Genomic DNA, 17,856 nt, shown 5'->3' with positions numbered 1-17,856 from the left:
CAATATCAAAATTCGCGGCGACAGTCCTCCCCTGTCCTATAGGGTTGCTATGGGCCAGCATCTATTTTACGGCAGAGTTTGATTTGGTTTGAGGTTTGCATCATGTCCGTACCTGTGCTCTTTATTCTTTCTAATGAGGTACTTACTGTACAGTAAGTTTTCCTTTCAGCTTGAAGGCTCCCTTTAGTATGTTTTCTAGTGTATACCTCCTATCCAGGAACTCCCTGTTTTTTGTTTATCTGAAAATATCTTAATTTCTTTCTCCTTTGTTTCGGAAGCATAGTTTTGCTGGAAGTAGAAACTTTTGGTTACGTCTTTCTTAAGCATGTTGAATATGTCCCCAAATGCCTTCTCCTCTCCATCGTTTCTGATGAAACCAACTGTGTAGCTTATTTTGGATACCTTGTATTTAATGGGGTCTTTCTCTCTTGCTGCTTTCAAGATCTTTTTCTTTTTGGTCTTTGTCTTTTAGCAGTTTGGATATCATGAGTCCAGGTGTGGGTCTCTTCAGGTTTACTCTACTGCGCGTCGGTGAGCTTCCTGCACGTGCAGATTGATGTTGTCATCAACTCTGAGACGTTGGGGGCCATTGCTTCTTTAAATACCTTTATTTCATTTTCGCTCTCTTCCTAAGAGAGATACGTCCCAGTTTTGTCTATGTGACTATGCTCCAGAATGTTCCTCCAGAGGTCTCGGAGGCTCTGTGCATTTTTCTTCATTTACTTCTGCTCATCAGGCTGCCTAATCTCAGTCAGCCTACTTTCCAGTTCACTAATTTTTTCTTATACCGAATCCAATCTGTTGAGGAGCCCCTCTAGCGATTTTTTAATTTTAATTATTTTATTTGTATGCTTCAGAACCTCTGCATGGTTTTTGTTGTATATAATTTATATGTATATGTATTTATATTCTGTATTTTTAATAGTTTGCTTTATTTTTATCTTCTTGAGCAATGTGCTTTTCAAAGAACCATCGCATGGAGGGGAAATCACTATTTGATGAGACACCATTCTCATATGTTCTTTCGTTCATTTACACATGACTTCCTTTAGCTTGAACATAGTTTAAATAGCTGACCCAACATCTGGGCTCCCGTGGGCACAGTATTTACTGACTGGCGTATTTCCCACTTATGGGTCATACTCTCTTGTTTCTTTGCATGTCTCCTAATTTTTGTTGGCCATTAGGTATCTTGCATAGTAGTCGTGGATGCTCTGGAAACTGGCTTATTCCGCTTCCCTGGGGGTTGTTGTCAATTTTCATTGCTACTTGTTTTTCTCAATGACTTTTCTTTTCTTTTTTTCTCAATGACTTTTCGATGCTAACCCTGAGAAGTCTGTATTCTTTGTCCCATGTGGCAACTGAAGTCTCGGCTCAGTTTGCTTAGTGGTTCGCTAAGGATTGAATGGAGAATTCCGTAAATGCCTAAAAACAACACGTCTCTCAGTCTTAGCAGAGGGGCTCTGTGTCCATTTTAGGCCACAGATTCGACACTCTGCAGGGCAGTTACCTCTGCCTGAACCCTCATGCCTGCTTTCACGGCTCCTCCAAGTCAGCCGTGGGGGAGAACCTAGGTCCTTCCCAGGTTTTCTTCTGGGATACGCCCAGCTCTGGGCTTGTGTGTGGTCTGTTCGATTCCCAGGAACATGTCAGGGCTTTTCAGTGGCTCCTGCAGACAGTTCTTTCCCAAGCTTTCCCTTTTCGCCTTTTTTGATGAATCGATTGTTTTCCTCGGTTGTTATCCACCACCCAGGAAGCTGTGAGATTATATAATTGCTACTGATTGTTTTTAACAAATGTCCCTGGAGTAAAGGCTGTCCGTATTGAGTTTCAAGTCAAAGAAAATAGAGAAAAGCTTTGTGATGATCATTTCCCATGGAACGATGAACTTCTAAAACAATGACACTTACCTGGAAATGGGACTTTGAGTGAACTCCAACTCCGTTCTGCCCCCTCCAGTACCTGCCAGTGGTTTGACTGTGGTTACAATCTGTGGGTGTTCCAGCCTCCTGCAAAGGAAATGGGGATGGGAACAGAGCGAGTTAAAATGCCACGAAGCTCACTGTTGTCGGTGAGCCTCCATCACTTCTCTGGAATACACATTTCCTGGATTGCTGGAGACCTTTGGTTCATTTCCAGTGTTCTCAATGCTTTTATGATGAAGAGGTTTTATGCAGGCGCTTTCTCTGCTGTTCCCATTGATGTCTTATTCATTTAATTTGATACTTACATGAAAATATTATTTAAGTTTACACTTTCAAATGACTTTTGAAAAAAATCCTAATCTGAGATTTTTCTTGGTCTTTCAATAGGAAAAGTAAATTGTTGAAGTTTATTGCACTCCTGTATGTCCACTCTTATCCCTTTGCTTCATTTTATATTTATTATGTTTCCTCTTTTTAAAAACGTTTTTTATAATTATCTCTTGCCTCTAGTAGTTGAAAGTCCTATTTTCTATATTCGTTGTGAGGTAAGGTGCTGTATCTATGTATCTTAAATATATGTAAACTTATAGTCTAACACAAAGCAATGTAATGAGTGCAGTAAATGCATAAAAACCTATTTTAAGAAAAAGTTAAAAACAATAAAGCGCTATTTAAATTACTGCAATGCACACTGATGTCTCCGGTTTGCGAAGAGGATTTGGGGTAACCTTAACCGTCACAGCTATTATTGAGTGGGTACTGGGCATTGCACAGGAAAAGTGCCTTTCCTTATGAGGTAGCTTATAACTACAACTGTAAGAAGGGTAGTCTTACCATTATGTTATAAATATATTCAGATCATTTAAAGAAGATGCTGAAGATCGTGTCGCTTATAAGTCATAAAATTGTGATTCAGGATCAGTTCTACCAAATTCTAGAGTCAAAGTTAGGCTGCCTCTCGAGTGCCTATCCCTTTTCATGGGGATAAGAATGTAAAGGCCTAAGTTAGTTAGGAGACACTTGCATGTTTATGGGAACAGAGAATAGAAAACTCTTTTTCTCACTCTCTCTCATCAGAGAAATTTTTAAATATAGAAGAGCCAAAGGAAACGCAGTGGTAGATGAAAGCTAGGAAAGTAGAAACATGTTAAAGTATAGCCTGGGAGAAATGGATAGCTGGGACTGTGGACGAAGGAAGTCAGAGAGCCAGGGAACGTGAACCTATGTTGAGTGAAGGGAGCAGATGGGAGATGGGCAAAGACAAGAGGGACCATGTGGGTAGGTGTCGTCAGTTAGAGGGCAAGCCGCTGGAATTGGATCAATCGACAAGAATTTATTTACTGGACTCTTGGGCACTGTGGGAGATGCAGAAGAATGTAGCGTTATCTTGGGAATGATAATGATGTTGACGAGGCAGATGGCTTTGACGGGGGCATGAATGCTGAAGGGAAAGGCTAGAGGCAGAGGCCAAAAGAAAAAAGTTAAGGCAGTGCCCCCGTGGGTTGGCGTCCATGCCAATCTGGAATGGTTGTGGAAATGCAAAGAAGGAAGTGAGAGGGAGCCATGAAGTCAAAGGTAAAGACTCTGAGGATGGAGGGCAGATGATGCCTAATCATGTCTCCTTTCTCTTTCAGCTTTTGTATGACTTTAAAGTGCGTGAAAGATGTACAGGCCTGTTCGCACACATGCATACACATTACAGCAGTGCACTGTATCAGTCTCCCAAAATAGACCCTTTAAGCCAGGATTGGGTAGGTCTAATGGACATGACTAAGACTGACTCGGTCTTACCTCCTTGGAAAGCACTCCAAGAAAAGCTAAGGACAGGGTCGAACTGCCCTTGTGACTTTCTGGGGCTTTGACTGCAGCCCAATGTGTAACCCCTTCTCTGCCGCCAGAGCCCCTCCTTGGGCAGTTTGCCTTGAAACTTCTTTTGTCTTGAAACGAGATTTTTAAAGTTCCTCAAGATATTCCTAAGGAAAAGAAGACGCAGCTTCTTCTGTTGCAGTAAAAGGAAAACAAGGTGAGCTGGTCCTCGTGGACAAGGACCCTGCTTTGAACATGGGGAGCAAGAGACTTTTGCGTGTCAACTGTCTCACATGCATGTGAAAGCTGACCGAATGGATAAGGAAGACGGAAGGAGAAATAATACAGTTGAGTCATGGTGCTGGCAAAGAATACGGAAATGTCCCATGGACTGCCAGGGGAACAGATAACTCTGCTTGGGAGGAAGTGCAGCCAAAATGCTCCCGAGAAGCGAGGAGGGCATGTTATCAAGAGGGGTCCGTTTCTGGAGAAGCCATGATGCTGGGTGAAGCAGAGGGCCTGCAGAAAAAGAGGGAGATCCTCAACAAGATGGGCTGACCTTGCTACAAGCGTTCCAACGTAGAAATGGCTGTGCATGGCACCCAGCCGTTCCCTTCTGCTCTGAAGAGGGCAGCAGTGAGTCAGACGGAGAACCATGATTTCCCAGAGAGGCAGACACCAAGGAAATCAGGAAAGATGCATCCATTTGCCCGAGATGCCAGAGACTGAGCACCGACTGTAAGACACAATATGGCCCTCGTAGGTGATGAAGACAGACGGAATTCCAGACGGTGAAAGCAGTCCATACAGTGACCGAGGGGGAGGGGGCACATTGCTGAACTTCATGGCTGTCAGCATCTCTCAATTAGAAAGTTCAGAAGCATGTTAATAAGTACAGTGGGAGGCAGTGGGAGGTAAACAATTCTAAGTGAAGCTCAATGATTTACATGTTATCTGTAGAAATTGGGAAATCATGGAAGTCAATGCACAAAACCTTCTTGACCATCCTTTCCCCACTGCCTGTGTTCAGCAGGTGCACATTCACGCACCAGGCAGCCTCGGCAGCACCGGTCTGTCCATGGCGATACCGAGACAGTGGTGAATGAGTGCAGCAGACAGGCAGGGCTCTCGGCAACCTGACTTCAGGGGTGACCTTGATGAGGAAGGGGCTGGTATAGAGGAACTTAGGACAATACAGGACCAGAGGAAATCCTAGTTGTGAGTGCCCTTGAGGACACATGCAGGGGTGGGGGGTGGGGTGGGGGGTCCTTGGGTAGAAATCCCCAGAGCATAGGAGCACTAGAGCAGGTCACCGCATCCCAGAGGAGAGGAACAATTTAGCTGTTCTCGAGATGGGAAGTGTTCGGCCACAGGCACCTCTACTTTCTTACAGACCTCAAGGCAAGCAGCATCCAAAAGGAATTCAGCAGAAAAGCCCAGTGCCTTCTACCCAAGAGGAACGGAACAAGTACCCCTAGGTTAGAGATCGGAGCTACTTCCTCCCAGTTGATTGCAGACCCAAAGACTGAGCCGAGGTCCATGCTATATACCCTATCTACGTGGGTATGTAGCTGCGCATGCTGATGTAGTAAAGAGGGTTTGCTCTTTCATGACTGCCACCCATGGTGGGGCCATCAGCAAGCTGCTTCTCTCCCCATGGTTCAGTCTTCTGTCTGTAACCTGAAAAAGCTGCATCTGATGACTTCCAAGATGCCTTCCAGCTGTCATTTTTTATTGGGATTCCAGATGTTTGCTGGAGATGAAAAAAAAACCAACTTAGTTCTGTTCTGTCAATGATACCACATCAGATTTTCCTCTCCTTAGGAACTGCCGTGTGACAATGACCCAAGAAATGCAGAATTTACATCTGGCTCAGCCAAAAAAGCACAGCGCTCCGTCTTCTCCCAACGCTGCCAAGCGCCTCTACAGGAACCTCTCGGAGAAGTTAAAGGGGAGCCACTCCTCATTCGACGAGGCCTATTTCAGGACCAGAACTGACCGGCTGAGCCTCAGGAAGACCTCGGTGGTAAGTACACGCTTTACTCTGGTCTTGCTTTGAGTTTTTCAGCTAGGTTTGGGTTTACGGCCATTCTAGGATGATTCCCGTTGACTTCAGAACCTGAGGTAGGCCATTAATAAATGGTGACAGAGTCAGGGACGGCAGGAGCTATGCATACCAGTGTGGTCAGCTAAAATTGGGGTGACTGTGAGATTAGCACTGCTTTTCCTTTCTCTCTGAGACCACAAAAACTAATCTCAGGCTGACAGACACGGAGTGTCTGATGAAATGGGCTCTGTGTGAACTCCAGCGTTTACACGCATATTGATGGGACTGTTTTGTTTGCTTATTTATAAGTATAACTCAGATGATTTCTAAAGGGAATCCAGACAGAATCTGGGCAAAAATAGATTAGCATAATGGACTTGATTTTTTTAAAACAAAGGAAGGAACAAAGGAAACCTTAAAAAGGAAAATATTGGGAAAGAGAAGTAGATAAAATCCTAGTCAAATATCCTGCCCTATGGACAATTCCCTAGAGCTGATTCCTAGAATAGAGCTGTGCTCAGAGAGTTTTTGATGGTCCCTGGTGGTTCCATGCTGGGCTGCTAACCACAAGGTCAGCGGTTCAACACCACCAGCTCCTCTGTGGGAGAAAGATGAGACTTTCTACTCCCATGAACAAGTACAGTCTCAGAAACCCAGAAGGGCAGGTTCTACTATGTCCTATAGGGTCACTATGAGTCGGCCTCGATTTGATAGCAGTTCATGGTTTTTGTTTTTGTTTGTTTTGTTGTTGAGTTTTACCAAAGTAGACCACCGGGTCTTTCTTTTAAGGGCTCATATGAGTGAAGTTCTAACCTCACAGCAGCCAGCTCTTTGCACAACCCTTAACTAAAACACAAAACAAAAACCTCATCGCCACCAGTGCTGACTCATAGCAACCCTGTAAGACAGAGTAGACCCGCCCTTCTGGGTTCCTGAGACTGTAGTTCTGTATGGGCGTAGAAACCCTCACCTTTCTCCCACAGAACTCCTAGTGGGTTCAAACTGCTGACCTTGGGCTTAGCAGTCCAATGCGGAACCCACTATGCGATCAGAGGTCCTCATAATTGGTTATAGAATCCTATGAACTGAGGTCAGAATGGTGTCAAAAGTAGTATGGATGGCATGATGGACATTTTCATATAGCGCCTTCTTAAAGGGGAGAGTATGCTATCAACATGCCGAGCAAGGGATTTCTGCAGGGGCTAACAGCTCCGTTTGTTTAACTTACAGCAGAGGCCCAGCCCTTCTCTAGATAGAAAAGTGCTGGAGTTTGCCAAACAAAATCCCGGGGAGGGAGATCACTCGGAGTGAGAGTGGAGATGGCACAAGAGACTTTAGCAGCACCCAGACTCGCAAGCACACCCACGACTGTAGACGGGACAGCATTTTCCCTTTGAAGTCATCTGTGCTTGAGTTTGTTTTCTCGTTTCAGATTCATCTTCTGGGAGGGCTTGGTGGTGGTGGCTGAGTCTTGGCCACAGAGCCGATTGTCGCCACAACACTTTTCCATTCAGCAGATTGTCCTGCAGCACAGAGGGCTGTCGGCCAGAATAGCTCTCTCCCCTGGGTCCCACTGTGGAAACAAGCAAGCATTTCCATAATAGCTTTGTATGTCTCTCAAATTCCAGTCATGTGTCATGTACTCAGCCAGGGCCGACCTGCAGCTTTTGATAGGGCGAATCGATTTGGGGTGAAACTAAAAATAATACCCAGCTGCCTCCACACTTGGTCGCTGAGGACTGGCCACATGTTAATCAGGCAAGCCCTGTGCTGGGCCAGCACCTTTTCAAGGGCCAAGCAGTTCTTGGAGCAGATACCAGATAGAGGCTCAACGAGCCCATCTTTTGCCCCCCTCCCGCGAGCTACAAAAATACACGTATCTGTCTGAGAGCATCCCTGAACTTTCCCCTTTGTTTACTAATCATCAGCTGAAATAACTTCTAGGTAAGACCCTCTTGTCTTTAGCTAGTTGTTGTTTTTTTCTGTCGGTAACTCGCATTCTAAAATTATTCCACTTCTGAAGCTCCCGGATCCGGAAACTGTTTTCCACCCAGCCCCCAAAACCCTCCTTGGAAAGTAATACTTGTGCCCCTCGTGCCAGGGCTCAGAAATATTCCCTGGTGGGACTGAGTGTTGGAAAGCATAAGGGTTCAGGGACCAAGGAGTCCAGGAATTTGGGCAGCAGCCTGCAGGGAGATGGGGGAAAGTGACCAGATCTTTTAGAATGATTGTTCTTGCATCAGCACGGTGGAGCTGGGCTAGGGAAGACTAGGACTCCCACCAGATAGCCCATCGCCATGGTCCACGCCAGGGAGCTGAAGAGTCTGAGCTGTAAAGAGACGTGGGACAAAAGGGGAGACGATGAACAAAACAGGGAAAGGATCCTCTCAGTTCTAAGTTAGTCATACTTTAAACTACCTGTGCCGCGTTGTCTATGCCAGCGTTTCCTAGACAGGGACCATTCAAATAAACGCTGTATTTATGTTAAAATCATTTCAGATGATTGGCCAAGATCATATGTAAAATAAATGCAATGAAACACATGTCCGGGGATCACACTGTATTTGAAGCATGCCAGAGATCTTAGAAAGGCACGGTTGCATGTCAAAAGGACTAAAGGTTGCATGAGGTCCTGTAGATAACTCAGGACACCGGGTCCCTTAGATAATGCAGGATAGCTCGGTAGAATCCGATGTTTACCAGATTTACTTGATTGGATGCTACCATCTTCATGAAGCGCCTTTTGGTGGTCCAGAAAAGAGTACTCCAGCAAACACGGGTTTGGGGAAAGCTACCTGTTCGCTCTTGATTGCAGACTATCTCTGCTCTCCTGTTTAAGTGCTTCCAGTGCTGCCGATCGATCCTATGCTTATTAGAAACGGTGCTGAGAAGGCCCAACTCAGAGACGGCTTTGGGGATGCAGGGAGGTGCTATAGTTACGTCACTGATGCAGTCTACAAAGTGCAGAACAGCTGCACCGCAAAGGCCTACCGCCCCGTGGGATGGCCTTGACCTGCCCTTTTCCTTCGCCTCCAGAATTTCCAGGGCAACGAAGCCATGTTTGAGGCTGTGGAGCAGCAGGACATGGATGCTGTGCGGATCCTCCTGTGTCAGTACACGGCCGAGGAGCTGGATCTCAACACACCCAACAGCGAGGGCTTGACACCCCTGGACATTGCCATCATGACCAACAATGTGCCCATCGCTAGGATCCTTCTGAGGACAGGGGCCCGAGAAAGTCCACACTGTAAGTAAACCGGAGACTAACAATATGTCCTGTTAAATCGAGATGCCAGCTTTATACAACCAAAGTATCCACCGCCGAGGTCACGCCTGCTCAGAGCAGCCCTAGAGGACAGACCCGAACTGCCCCCTGGCGTTCCCAAGGCTGTGAACCATGGCGGAAGGCGACTTCCACAGCGTTCTCTTCCAGAGCAGCTGGTAGACTTAAACTGCCAACTTTCTGGTGACTAGTCAAGCCCTTTTCCACTGAGCCATCAGGCTTTCTTGCCATCAAAATCGCCCTGGTTCATCTCCAGAGCAGGAGTGTTGGACCAAGTGAGTGGTGGCTTCATCTTAAGGACTTAAGGACTTAAGAAAAAGAAAAAAAAAAAAAAATATATATATATATATATATATATATATATATATATTCTTCACCATGTATATTTTTATGTGCACAGAAGTCCTTAAGATATATATATATATATCTTATATATATATATATATATATATATATATACATACGTACATACATATGTTGTGGTCACACTCAGCGCCCATCCGATCTTCATTCTAAATACAAAACACTGACTGCTAGTGCAAGGGGCCCTTCAGGGGACTTTATTCTAAGAAGTTATTCTGAGGTTTGAAATATTAAGATCGTCTGAGTGGGGAAGTAAGGTAACAGATTAATCTAGAAAAAGAATGTGTGTGTGTGTGTGTTCATTTCTTTTTGTCCACCATCAGTGGCTCCGGGGGTGGGGTATTCATTGTTCCTTTGTGTGTTCAATTAACGCTGCGTTCCCGGCACAGCTCTAGGTCCCAGGAATCCAGGGTAAACCAGACACACCCACAGTCTTATGGGGACATGCGTATATGTGGGGGAGGCTCCCATCGAGCAAGGAAGTAGATCAATTCATAAACGAGGGGCCTTCTCAAAGTTGGTGGAAACATTCCATTTTCTTTCTTTCTCTTTTAAAAATTGTGTTGGTATATAATCCGCGTGTCATACAATGTAATAGTTCACGCATCCATTCCATTCTTTCCCCACGAACTTTCTGAAGTCCACTCCCATGAACCCGAAGAGCGATCATAGCTATGAATCAAGTAGTGATCGGTGAGGAGGAGAGACTTTTAAATGAGGGAGGCAAGGAAAGCTGAATCTGCAAGGACCTGCACGAAGTGAGCCAGGAGAGGAAGGGGGAACGTCTCCAGGCAGAGGGACAGCCAGGGGAGTCGGGAGGAGCTGGCCTTCTCCAGGAACCAGGAGGCCAATGTGACTAAGGAAAGGTGAGCCCAGGTGGGAGTCAGAAGGCACTGGGGCCCAGGTAGGCTGGGCCTTGCCGGTGGTGGTAAGATGCTGAGCTGCTTCTTAGTGTATAGGGAGAAAGTGGGACAGGGTGTGGTGCGGGGTAAAAGAGCATCGCCACGTCCAGGACTAGGAGTTGCTGAACAGGTGTGCAGTGAGGACCCAAAAGCAAACCGAACTCACTGCCATCGAGTCCACTCTGTAGAACAGGGTAGAGCTGCCCTGAGGGCTTTCTGAGACTGTGCCTCTTTAAGGGAGTAGAAATCTCCCTAGGGGCTTCTGGTGGTTTCAGACCATAGACCTCAAGGTAGCAGCCCATCTCGTAACCACTACACCCCCAGGGCCCCAGAACCCCTTGCTGTCTGGGAGATTCTGACGCATGGAGACCCCAGGGATGTTAACCATGGACCGTGCTCTCTGGGATTTTCAATGGCTTATTTTTTTGTATGAAGATGGCCTGGTCTTTCTTCCAAGCCACCCCTGGGCTGACACCCAGGTGAAAGCGAATGCAACAGCCCCCATTGCATCCAGCCTTGGAGATGGTGAAAACCCACAGAGCAGCGTAAACGTACAACCACAACCACAAATCAGAGTCTCAAGAAAAGACCAGGTGAACTGGGCTGACAGAACCGGGAGGGATGCCCCAAGACTGTGCCTCCGGGCAGCCTTCTGATCTGGAAGGGAAGCCTGTCTGGGAGACCCAGCATGAGGCAGGCCCATTCATAAACACCACCCCCGGGAGGGAACTGCCCTTGAGAACTGTCAAAGGGACTTGGATATGGAGGCTGAGCAGGCTGGGTAATCTGGACAATAGGAAATGAAGAGGAACCCCAGGGAGAAATGGGGGGAGTGCTGACACACTGTGGGGGTACAGCCAGTGTTGGGGAACACTGCATCTACAAATTGGTGTACGGGAAACGGATTTGCACTGTCAACTTTCACCTGAAGTACCTCGAAAGATTAACATCTGTAAGAGGGGGGAATCTGGCAAGGTGGTGAGTGGACCAGGCAGGCAGCAGGCACTGGATTCAAAATAAAGAAAAGCAGACCCAGGAGGAGAGCATTTCAGTGTTCCAGGAGAGATGCTGAGGGCTTAGACTGGGGTGGGAGGGACAGTGCGGAAGATGTATTTTTTGGCGTGACATTATTAAGATATAATTCACATACCATTCAATTTTTTTAATATTGAAAAGATAATTATTGTCTCTTTATTTATTAAATAATTTTACTGGGGGCTCTTACAACTCTTGTTACAATCCATATATCAATTGTATCTGACATATTTGTACATATATTCCATCGTTCTTTTCTAGACCTTTGCTTTCCATTGAGCCCTTGGGATCAGCTCCTCCTTTTTCCCCCCTCCCACCCCAGCCCCCAACCCTCTTAGCCCCTCGATAGATTATAGATTGTTATCATTTTCAAATCTCACACCAACTGCTGTGTCCCTGCTACAACACCTAAGACTATATCCCCCAGGGCCTGGGCCCCCCAAAAGAACTCCCGGGTCAAAGTGTGACTCCTTTCTAAATGGAACTGGCAGGTTTGGAGGAATGGGCAAAGTAAGAGTGGACAGAGCTCCAAAAGTCTTCTTTGCTGCCTTCAGATTTATTCTGCCATCATGTCTGTCCTAAAGATCCAGGGGGAGAGGGGCGGAGAAAGAATTGGTGGGTCTGCATATGGAGGATGCAGACTGAGCCCCATTCTATGGGAACAAGGAGACCATTCATGCAATGTTGCCCCGGCCATCCTGCAATGACTGGATGAAACATTAGGCCAGCTTACCTGAGACGGTACGGAGAACTCTGCATTTTCCATGAAAGCTGTAAGACCCCCAGCCTGCCAAAGCTCCTTTGTGCACATTTAAACACCCATAAAAGAGCTCAGAAGTCCAAAGCAGTGAGTTTACGCTAGCCCTGATTTCCCTTGTTCCCTCTGGGGTGGTAACCGAATTATTATCACCAAGTTGTGAACACAGTGAGAGATGGGCCCACCGATCAGCCTCTGGGCAATAGCCCGTCATGGGTAATACCACATCGGCATCACCTGGGCCACCCAAGAAGTCAAAGAGAAGGTAGCATCTGAGGTGCACATGAACTTGGAAACTGCAGAGGACGATCGATTGGGTATCTATGATCTATCCTCACACATCAGCCCCAGTCTTCACACTGACCCAGCAGAGTGTTGCGATGTTCTAAACTCCACTTTGAATGTGTGGAAATTGTGACTCTGGAAAGTTAAGTGATCGACCAAAGGTGACACGTCTAACCAATGAATAGAGAGATGGGACACCAATGATTGGAAACTGCACAAATACCCTGCCTTCCCACAAAGCTGAGATGGAGGACTGGGGACAGAGGGGCCTTGTGTTTGTCCCTTCTGCACTGCTAGCTGCATTTGTACGATTTCTTTGCTCTGTTCTGGGCACAGGCAGGCTAGAAGTAAACAATCCGTTTGGGGGGATGTTAAACTCACTTTTTGCATCTAGTACAAAAGAAATAGAACTGCTTCTTTGCGTGAGCATAAACCAGCCCAGGAGAAAATCCACAACCTGCCAACCAGAACCAGATAAGCAAACACCTGCCACAAATGGTTCCCTAGAAGCTGCGGAGGCAGGATGTAAGGGAAGCAAGATCATGATGACGGCGTCTTTGAGTGCTGTGCACAGCCTGCATTCTCTTACTGGCTTCTCACAGGTGGCTAGTGAATTTGGAGTTTTCTTCTTTATTTTTACAGAAAAGAGTAAAACACAGGAAGCCAAAGGTTGTATTCAAAAGTACAATACTAATATCTGGCCAAGCCCTAATTTGAACCCAGGGTTTCTGTATTCAATCATTTGGCATTTTGGAAAACTTTGACCCCCTGATTGGCAGGCAGCGTCTGCTCAGCTTCTTCCTTTCCGGTCTTCCTCTAGTGACCGTGAAGACTTCAAAGTAGGGCGCAGTTTCTGATAAAGTACGTTTTCTTTGTTCTCTTCCTCTTTTATTCTCTTCTGAAAGACTAGTCCAATACTCTTCCCTACGCCAACCCAGGGCACAAAAACAAACCCAGGAGAAAGTGCTCAGGGACCATCTATTGTCCTCATTCCGTAATAGCAATCACCAAGACAGAGCTGCCTTGAGAGACATGACTCCTAAGCTATTGGACAGGTTCAGGTTCATCTTCCAGTCTTTAACCTGACAGTCTGGCCACAGAGTTCTATACCTGATCAAAGATTCTGTGGAGCAAAAGTGGGCAATTAGAGAACCGAATTTCAAGTCCACGGGGAATTCAGAATTTCTCCTCCTCCTTCTCCTCCTCCTCCTCCTCCTGTCTACATACTCCCTTTATTTATGACTTCATTCCTTTAGCTGGTGCAATTATAGTTGAGTTTCTACCCCATCTCAGTCGATCCCCGAATTATACTTACCAGCAAGAGTTTGGACGCTGTTCATTCCAGTTCCGTTTTCTTTCTTTTTTTTTAACAGTTTTCTTGGCCCTTCACCTACACGTTCTACAATTCAATCGTTCAACCATATCAAGAAGAGTTGCGCACGCATTACCACAATCCATTTTAGAACATTTTCTACTTCCCGGTACTCCGTGTTACTCATGGAATTTTCCCCCCCGGGAATCCAGAATTTCTAGAGCCGTGCAGGCTGATTAAATGATATTTAAACCGTAAACCAAATATCCGCAGTCTTCTTGAAACGAGACATAGCTGTTTACCAAATAACCCCTGAAGTCTTTGAGAACCAAACACTAGCTTTGTTACCTAGTAAAAGCGGCTTGACTACCGCGTGGTTTGATGACCAAGTCGCCAACAGGAACGAGTGAGATTAGGTCGGGAGGAGTTTAGGGAACAGTGAGCCGTGCGCACTCGGGTAAGGAGGGCGAGTATGATTGCAGAAGTAGAAGAAGGTCACCATGTCCCCGGTTTGTCTGAGCAGAAACTGTGCCTGTTCTCAACAACAGCTAACACAATAAAATAAGCCGTAATTAAAAGCCCCCAGTCTAAGCCCTCTAGCGCAGGGGTTCTCAACCTTCCTCATGCCGCAATCCTTTCGTACAGTTCCTCGTGGTGCTGACCCCCCCCACCATAAACTTATTTCCGTTGCTACTTCATCACTGTCATTTTGCTACTGTGATGAATCAATCCAGCGACCCCTGTGAAAGGGTCGTTTGACCCCCCCAAAGGGGTCACGACCCACAGGTTGAGAACCATTGCTCTAGCGCCAGTTGTAGCTTCTCTGGCGCGACTTGCTGAAGCAAGAATGCAAGCCCTGCCTTTCTGTGACTTCCATTTACCGGCGTCATTACGGCCCTATACGCAGTGATCAATGGAGAAACCCTGTATGGGTAACTACTATGTATGGTAAGAGTCATGGTGGTGCAGCGGTTAAGCACTTGGCTGTTAACCGACACAACTGCAGTTCTAATTCACGGCTCTTCCGTGGGAGAGAGAGGATAACAGTCCGTCTGCACAGGTTTTCAGCCTGGGAAACGATACCAGGAGTTCTGCTCTGTTCTATGGCTGTTGCTATGGGTCCAAATTGACTAGAGGGCAGAGGGACCCCACAAGGATTTTGCCCCATTCCTTTGAGCCCAGCGCTGGGTGATGGCAGGTACTTAGAATTTTTCAGTTGGCGCATCAGCCCTCATGATCCCCTGGTCCTGGGCTGCGGAGAGTGGCGGTTAGTAAGACCCATAAGAAAAGGCCTTGGGTTTCCTGGGGATTTGCCCTTAAAGTAGGTCTTGTTGCTCTGGCCAGAGGGCCGGTGTCCTGGCTGCTGCCGGGGAGTTTGGTCGTAGATGCAGCCTGCTTGCTTTGACCGTCACCCTGCTTAACAGTGTGGATCCGTGAGGAGGATGGGCCCCTCCTAATATTTAGGCTTTTTGTCCACTCTTCCTTCTCTTCGTCCATGCGACTGCCATGCTCTCCCCCATGCTGCCGGGAAACGTCACTCTGGGGGACTTGTGTTCTGTTACTTTATGAAGCTCGGTTGCAGAGCTGCGGGCATTCTGCGTGCGGAAGGGACAGCAGTGTTGCGATGGCCGCAAGCCCATCAGGGTGACCCCAGGGTCTGGGGTTCTCAGGGAGGGCTGGCTGGGGTGGGGCTGGTTCAAGCCCCGTCTGTGAGGTGTGACTGTCAACTAATGAGGCTGGCTTTATGTCAACAAACACACCAGAAAGTCCACAATCCACCCGAGTGTTATCCTGTAACAGGGTCCTCCCTGGAGGCCCCAGGCTTGCCCCCACAGTGCTGCCATTGCTCAGAACACTTTTAGAATTGTCCTCGGAGCCAGTTTATGAGAATATCTGACTCATTGCTCAGAGTCACACTGATTTTTGTTCCAAAACAGCACACTGCTCAGCGTCATCACCCTCTGAGTTTACCAGACTTGACCCCCCAGTAATTTAGAACAGCTTCCTGAAATCAAATCCATTCGCAAAGGGCCAGGATTTGAGCCCATTCAGTATTAAGGGCCAAGCCTCCGGTGGGTCCCCAAAATAAGTCGCCCAAGATGTTTCAGCTGCTTCAAATTCTCACCCTGACTTACAAGCCTGCCCATTGAACCTAGGCTGACACTGGCGCCTCTCCTGCAGGAGGCTGTAGCCACGTGGGCCTCCATTCATTTCCCTGCCCAGGCCAAGCTATTCTTACCCCGGGGCCTTTGTACGGGCCGTTCCCTCCGCTCGGAGCGCCCGAGGACTTTAATCTTGATCATCACATGGCCAAGTCCTTTTCATATTCATGTCTCAACTGAAATGTCACGTCCACCAGAGAGGTTGGCCCCAGCCACCAAATCCAAGTTGAATGTCAGTTTCTAATTGCATTACCCTACTTTCATTTTCTGCAGAGTGATTATCACTGTCTGAGATCCCCCCCCACCTCTATTTTTAGTTGCTTAGTGTGTCTCCCCTAAATTAGGATTGTAAATGCTGTGAGCATCGGACCTCTTCTTTTTCACCCACCCCTGGGTCCCCAGCAAATAGTGGGCACTCAGGAAGTAGCTAATGGGATGAATATATTCTACAGCTACATTTTCAGAAGAGTGTGGACCTGTTATTTTTTCAGAAGGGAATACTTTTATTAAATAGCAAGAGAATTGGCCTTTTCTTCTTTTTTGTTGCTGTTGTTGCTTTTAAATGTTTCCAAATAATTGTTTAAACTAAACAATTATTCATTATTTTGTTCTTCTATAGCCATGCACTATAGAGTACATTCTCCCTGTCAAAATTAAAATACATTAGAGATTACACTAAAGCTGCCTTTGAGAGCCTTCTCAACAGACGGCATGAGAGCCTTCTCAACAGACGGGCATATTCACACACACACATACATTCACACGGACACTAGGTTCCCTGTTCCCGATACTGCCAAGGTAACCATTGACATCAGTGCCATGGTTCCCAGACTTCTCCCATGTGATTTCACACAAGCAACAAAAAATAGAAAATGTGGAGTGGGTTTGTGTGTTTCCTTCTGTATTATTGGTGCAGCTAAGAGCCATGTTTTCAGAGCCAATTCTGATTCCTCATCCCTCCTCTGTGACCTACGACTCACAGTCAAGTTCCTTAACATCAAATTCCTGAACTGTTCGGTATCTTCACGTGTAAAGTGACAGTAATGCTCCCAATGTGTGTAAATGATCCACTGTCGTGTCACAAAGCGGCATCAACACTAAGCAGGGAGAGACAACAAACATGATCTCACACCATTCCCAAAGGTCCCAAATCTGAGGACCACGTTAGCCAGGTAGTTCTGGCTCAGGCTCTCCCAGGAGATTGCTGTTACCTGAAGGTTTGATGGAGCTGCAGCGTCTGCTTCCAGCCTTAGTCTGCTGGCTTTTCGCAAGAGGCCTCTCCATTCCTTACTGTGTCGGGCCTCTTCCCAGAGTTGCTTTACCACTCCGTAGAGCGGCTTCACCCAGGGCAAAGGATGCCAGACCAGCCAAGAGGGAAGCCACTGTTTCTTTTATAACCTGACCTTAGAAATGACATACCATCATTTCTGTCAGGCTCACAGACAAACCCGGATACAGTGTCAATACTCAGTGGCAGGTGACAAGAATCACTGGTAGTCCCTCCTACAAATGGGCCACCACCCTACCTTTATATGCTTGTTGAGCATATAAATATAATAATTATTTATTTAAATAATTAATTATGAGCATATAAATGGAATAATCTTTTAAAAATGTTTCTCGTGTGCCCTACCACTTCTCAAATAGTCCCAAACCAAACAAAATAAAAGTAAGCTGAAAAGTTAGTTAATATACCAGGGGGCACCCCCCAAAAGTGGAATTTCCCCCCCAAAGCTATGTGTTTAATTTCTTTTTTACAAAACAATCTTATCACCTTCAAAGTGCCCTCCATTGTACTTAATACATTTGAAAAATCTGCAATTCCATTCTTGGAAACATTTTTCAAACTTATCTGTTTGGATAGCTGACAGCATCTCCCTCGTTTTTTGTTTTTTTTTCACCTCTTCTACATCGTCATCAAATCACTATCCTTTCATGGCCCTTTGCATTCGATGAAACAAGAGGAAGTCGCACGGAGT

General features: G+C 46.4%; 1 protein-coding gene across 1 annotated transcript in view; it reads left to right on the top strand.

The window, feature by feature from the left end:
- The window catches only part of ANKFN1 (ankyrin repeat and fibronectin type III domain containing 1), a 252,981-nt gene that overhangs the window by 116,807 nt on the left and 118,318 nt on the right, over positions 1–17,856 (top strand). The window contains exons 3-4 of the mRNA XM_030888203.2: positions 5,556–5,757; positions 8,815–9,025. Of these exons, the coding sequence (XP_030744063.1) occupies positions 5,572–5,757; positions 8,815–9,025 (397 nt within the window). The 5' untranslated portion in view covers positions 5,556–5,571. The remainder of the gene's footprint in view (positions 1–5,555; positions 5,758–8,814; positions 9,026–17,856) is intronic.

The sequence above is a fragment of the Echinops telfairi genome, unplaced genomic scaffold (genome assembly GCF_000313985.2).
Source record: "Echinops telfairi isolate 266 unplaced genomic scaffold, ASM31398v2 ScPeMD7_7458;HRSCAF=8496, whole genome shotgun sequence".
NCBI classification, from domain to species: domain Eukaryota; kingdom Metazoa; phylum Chordata; class Mammalia; order Afrosoricida; family Tenrecidae; genus Echinops; species Echinops telfairi.
Note: the sequence above shows the minus strand (reverse complement) of the source record. Positions and strands in the feature narration are given on the sequence as shown.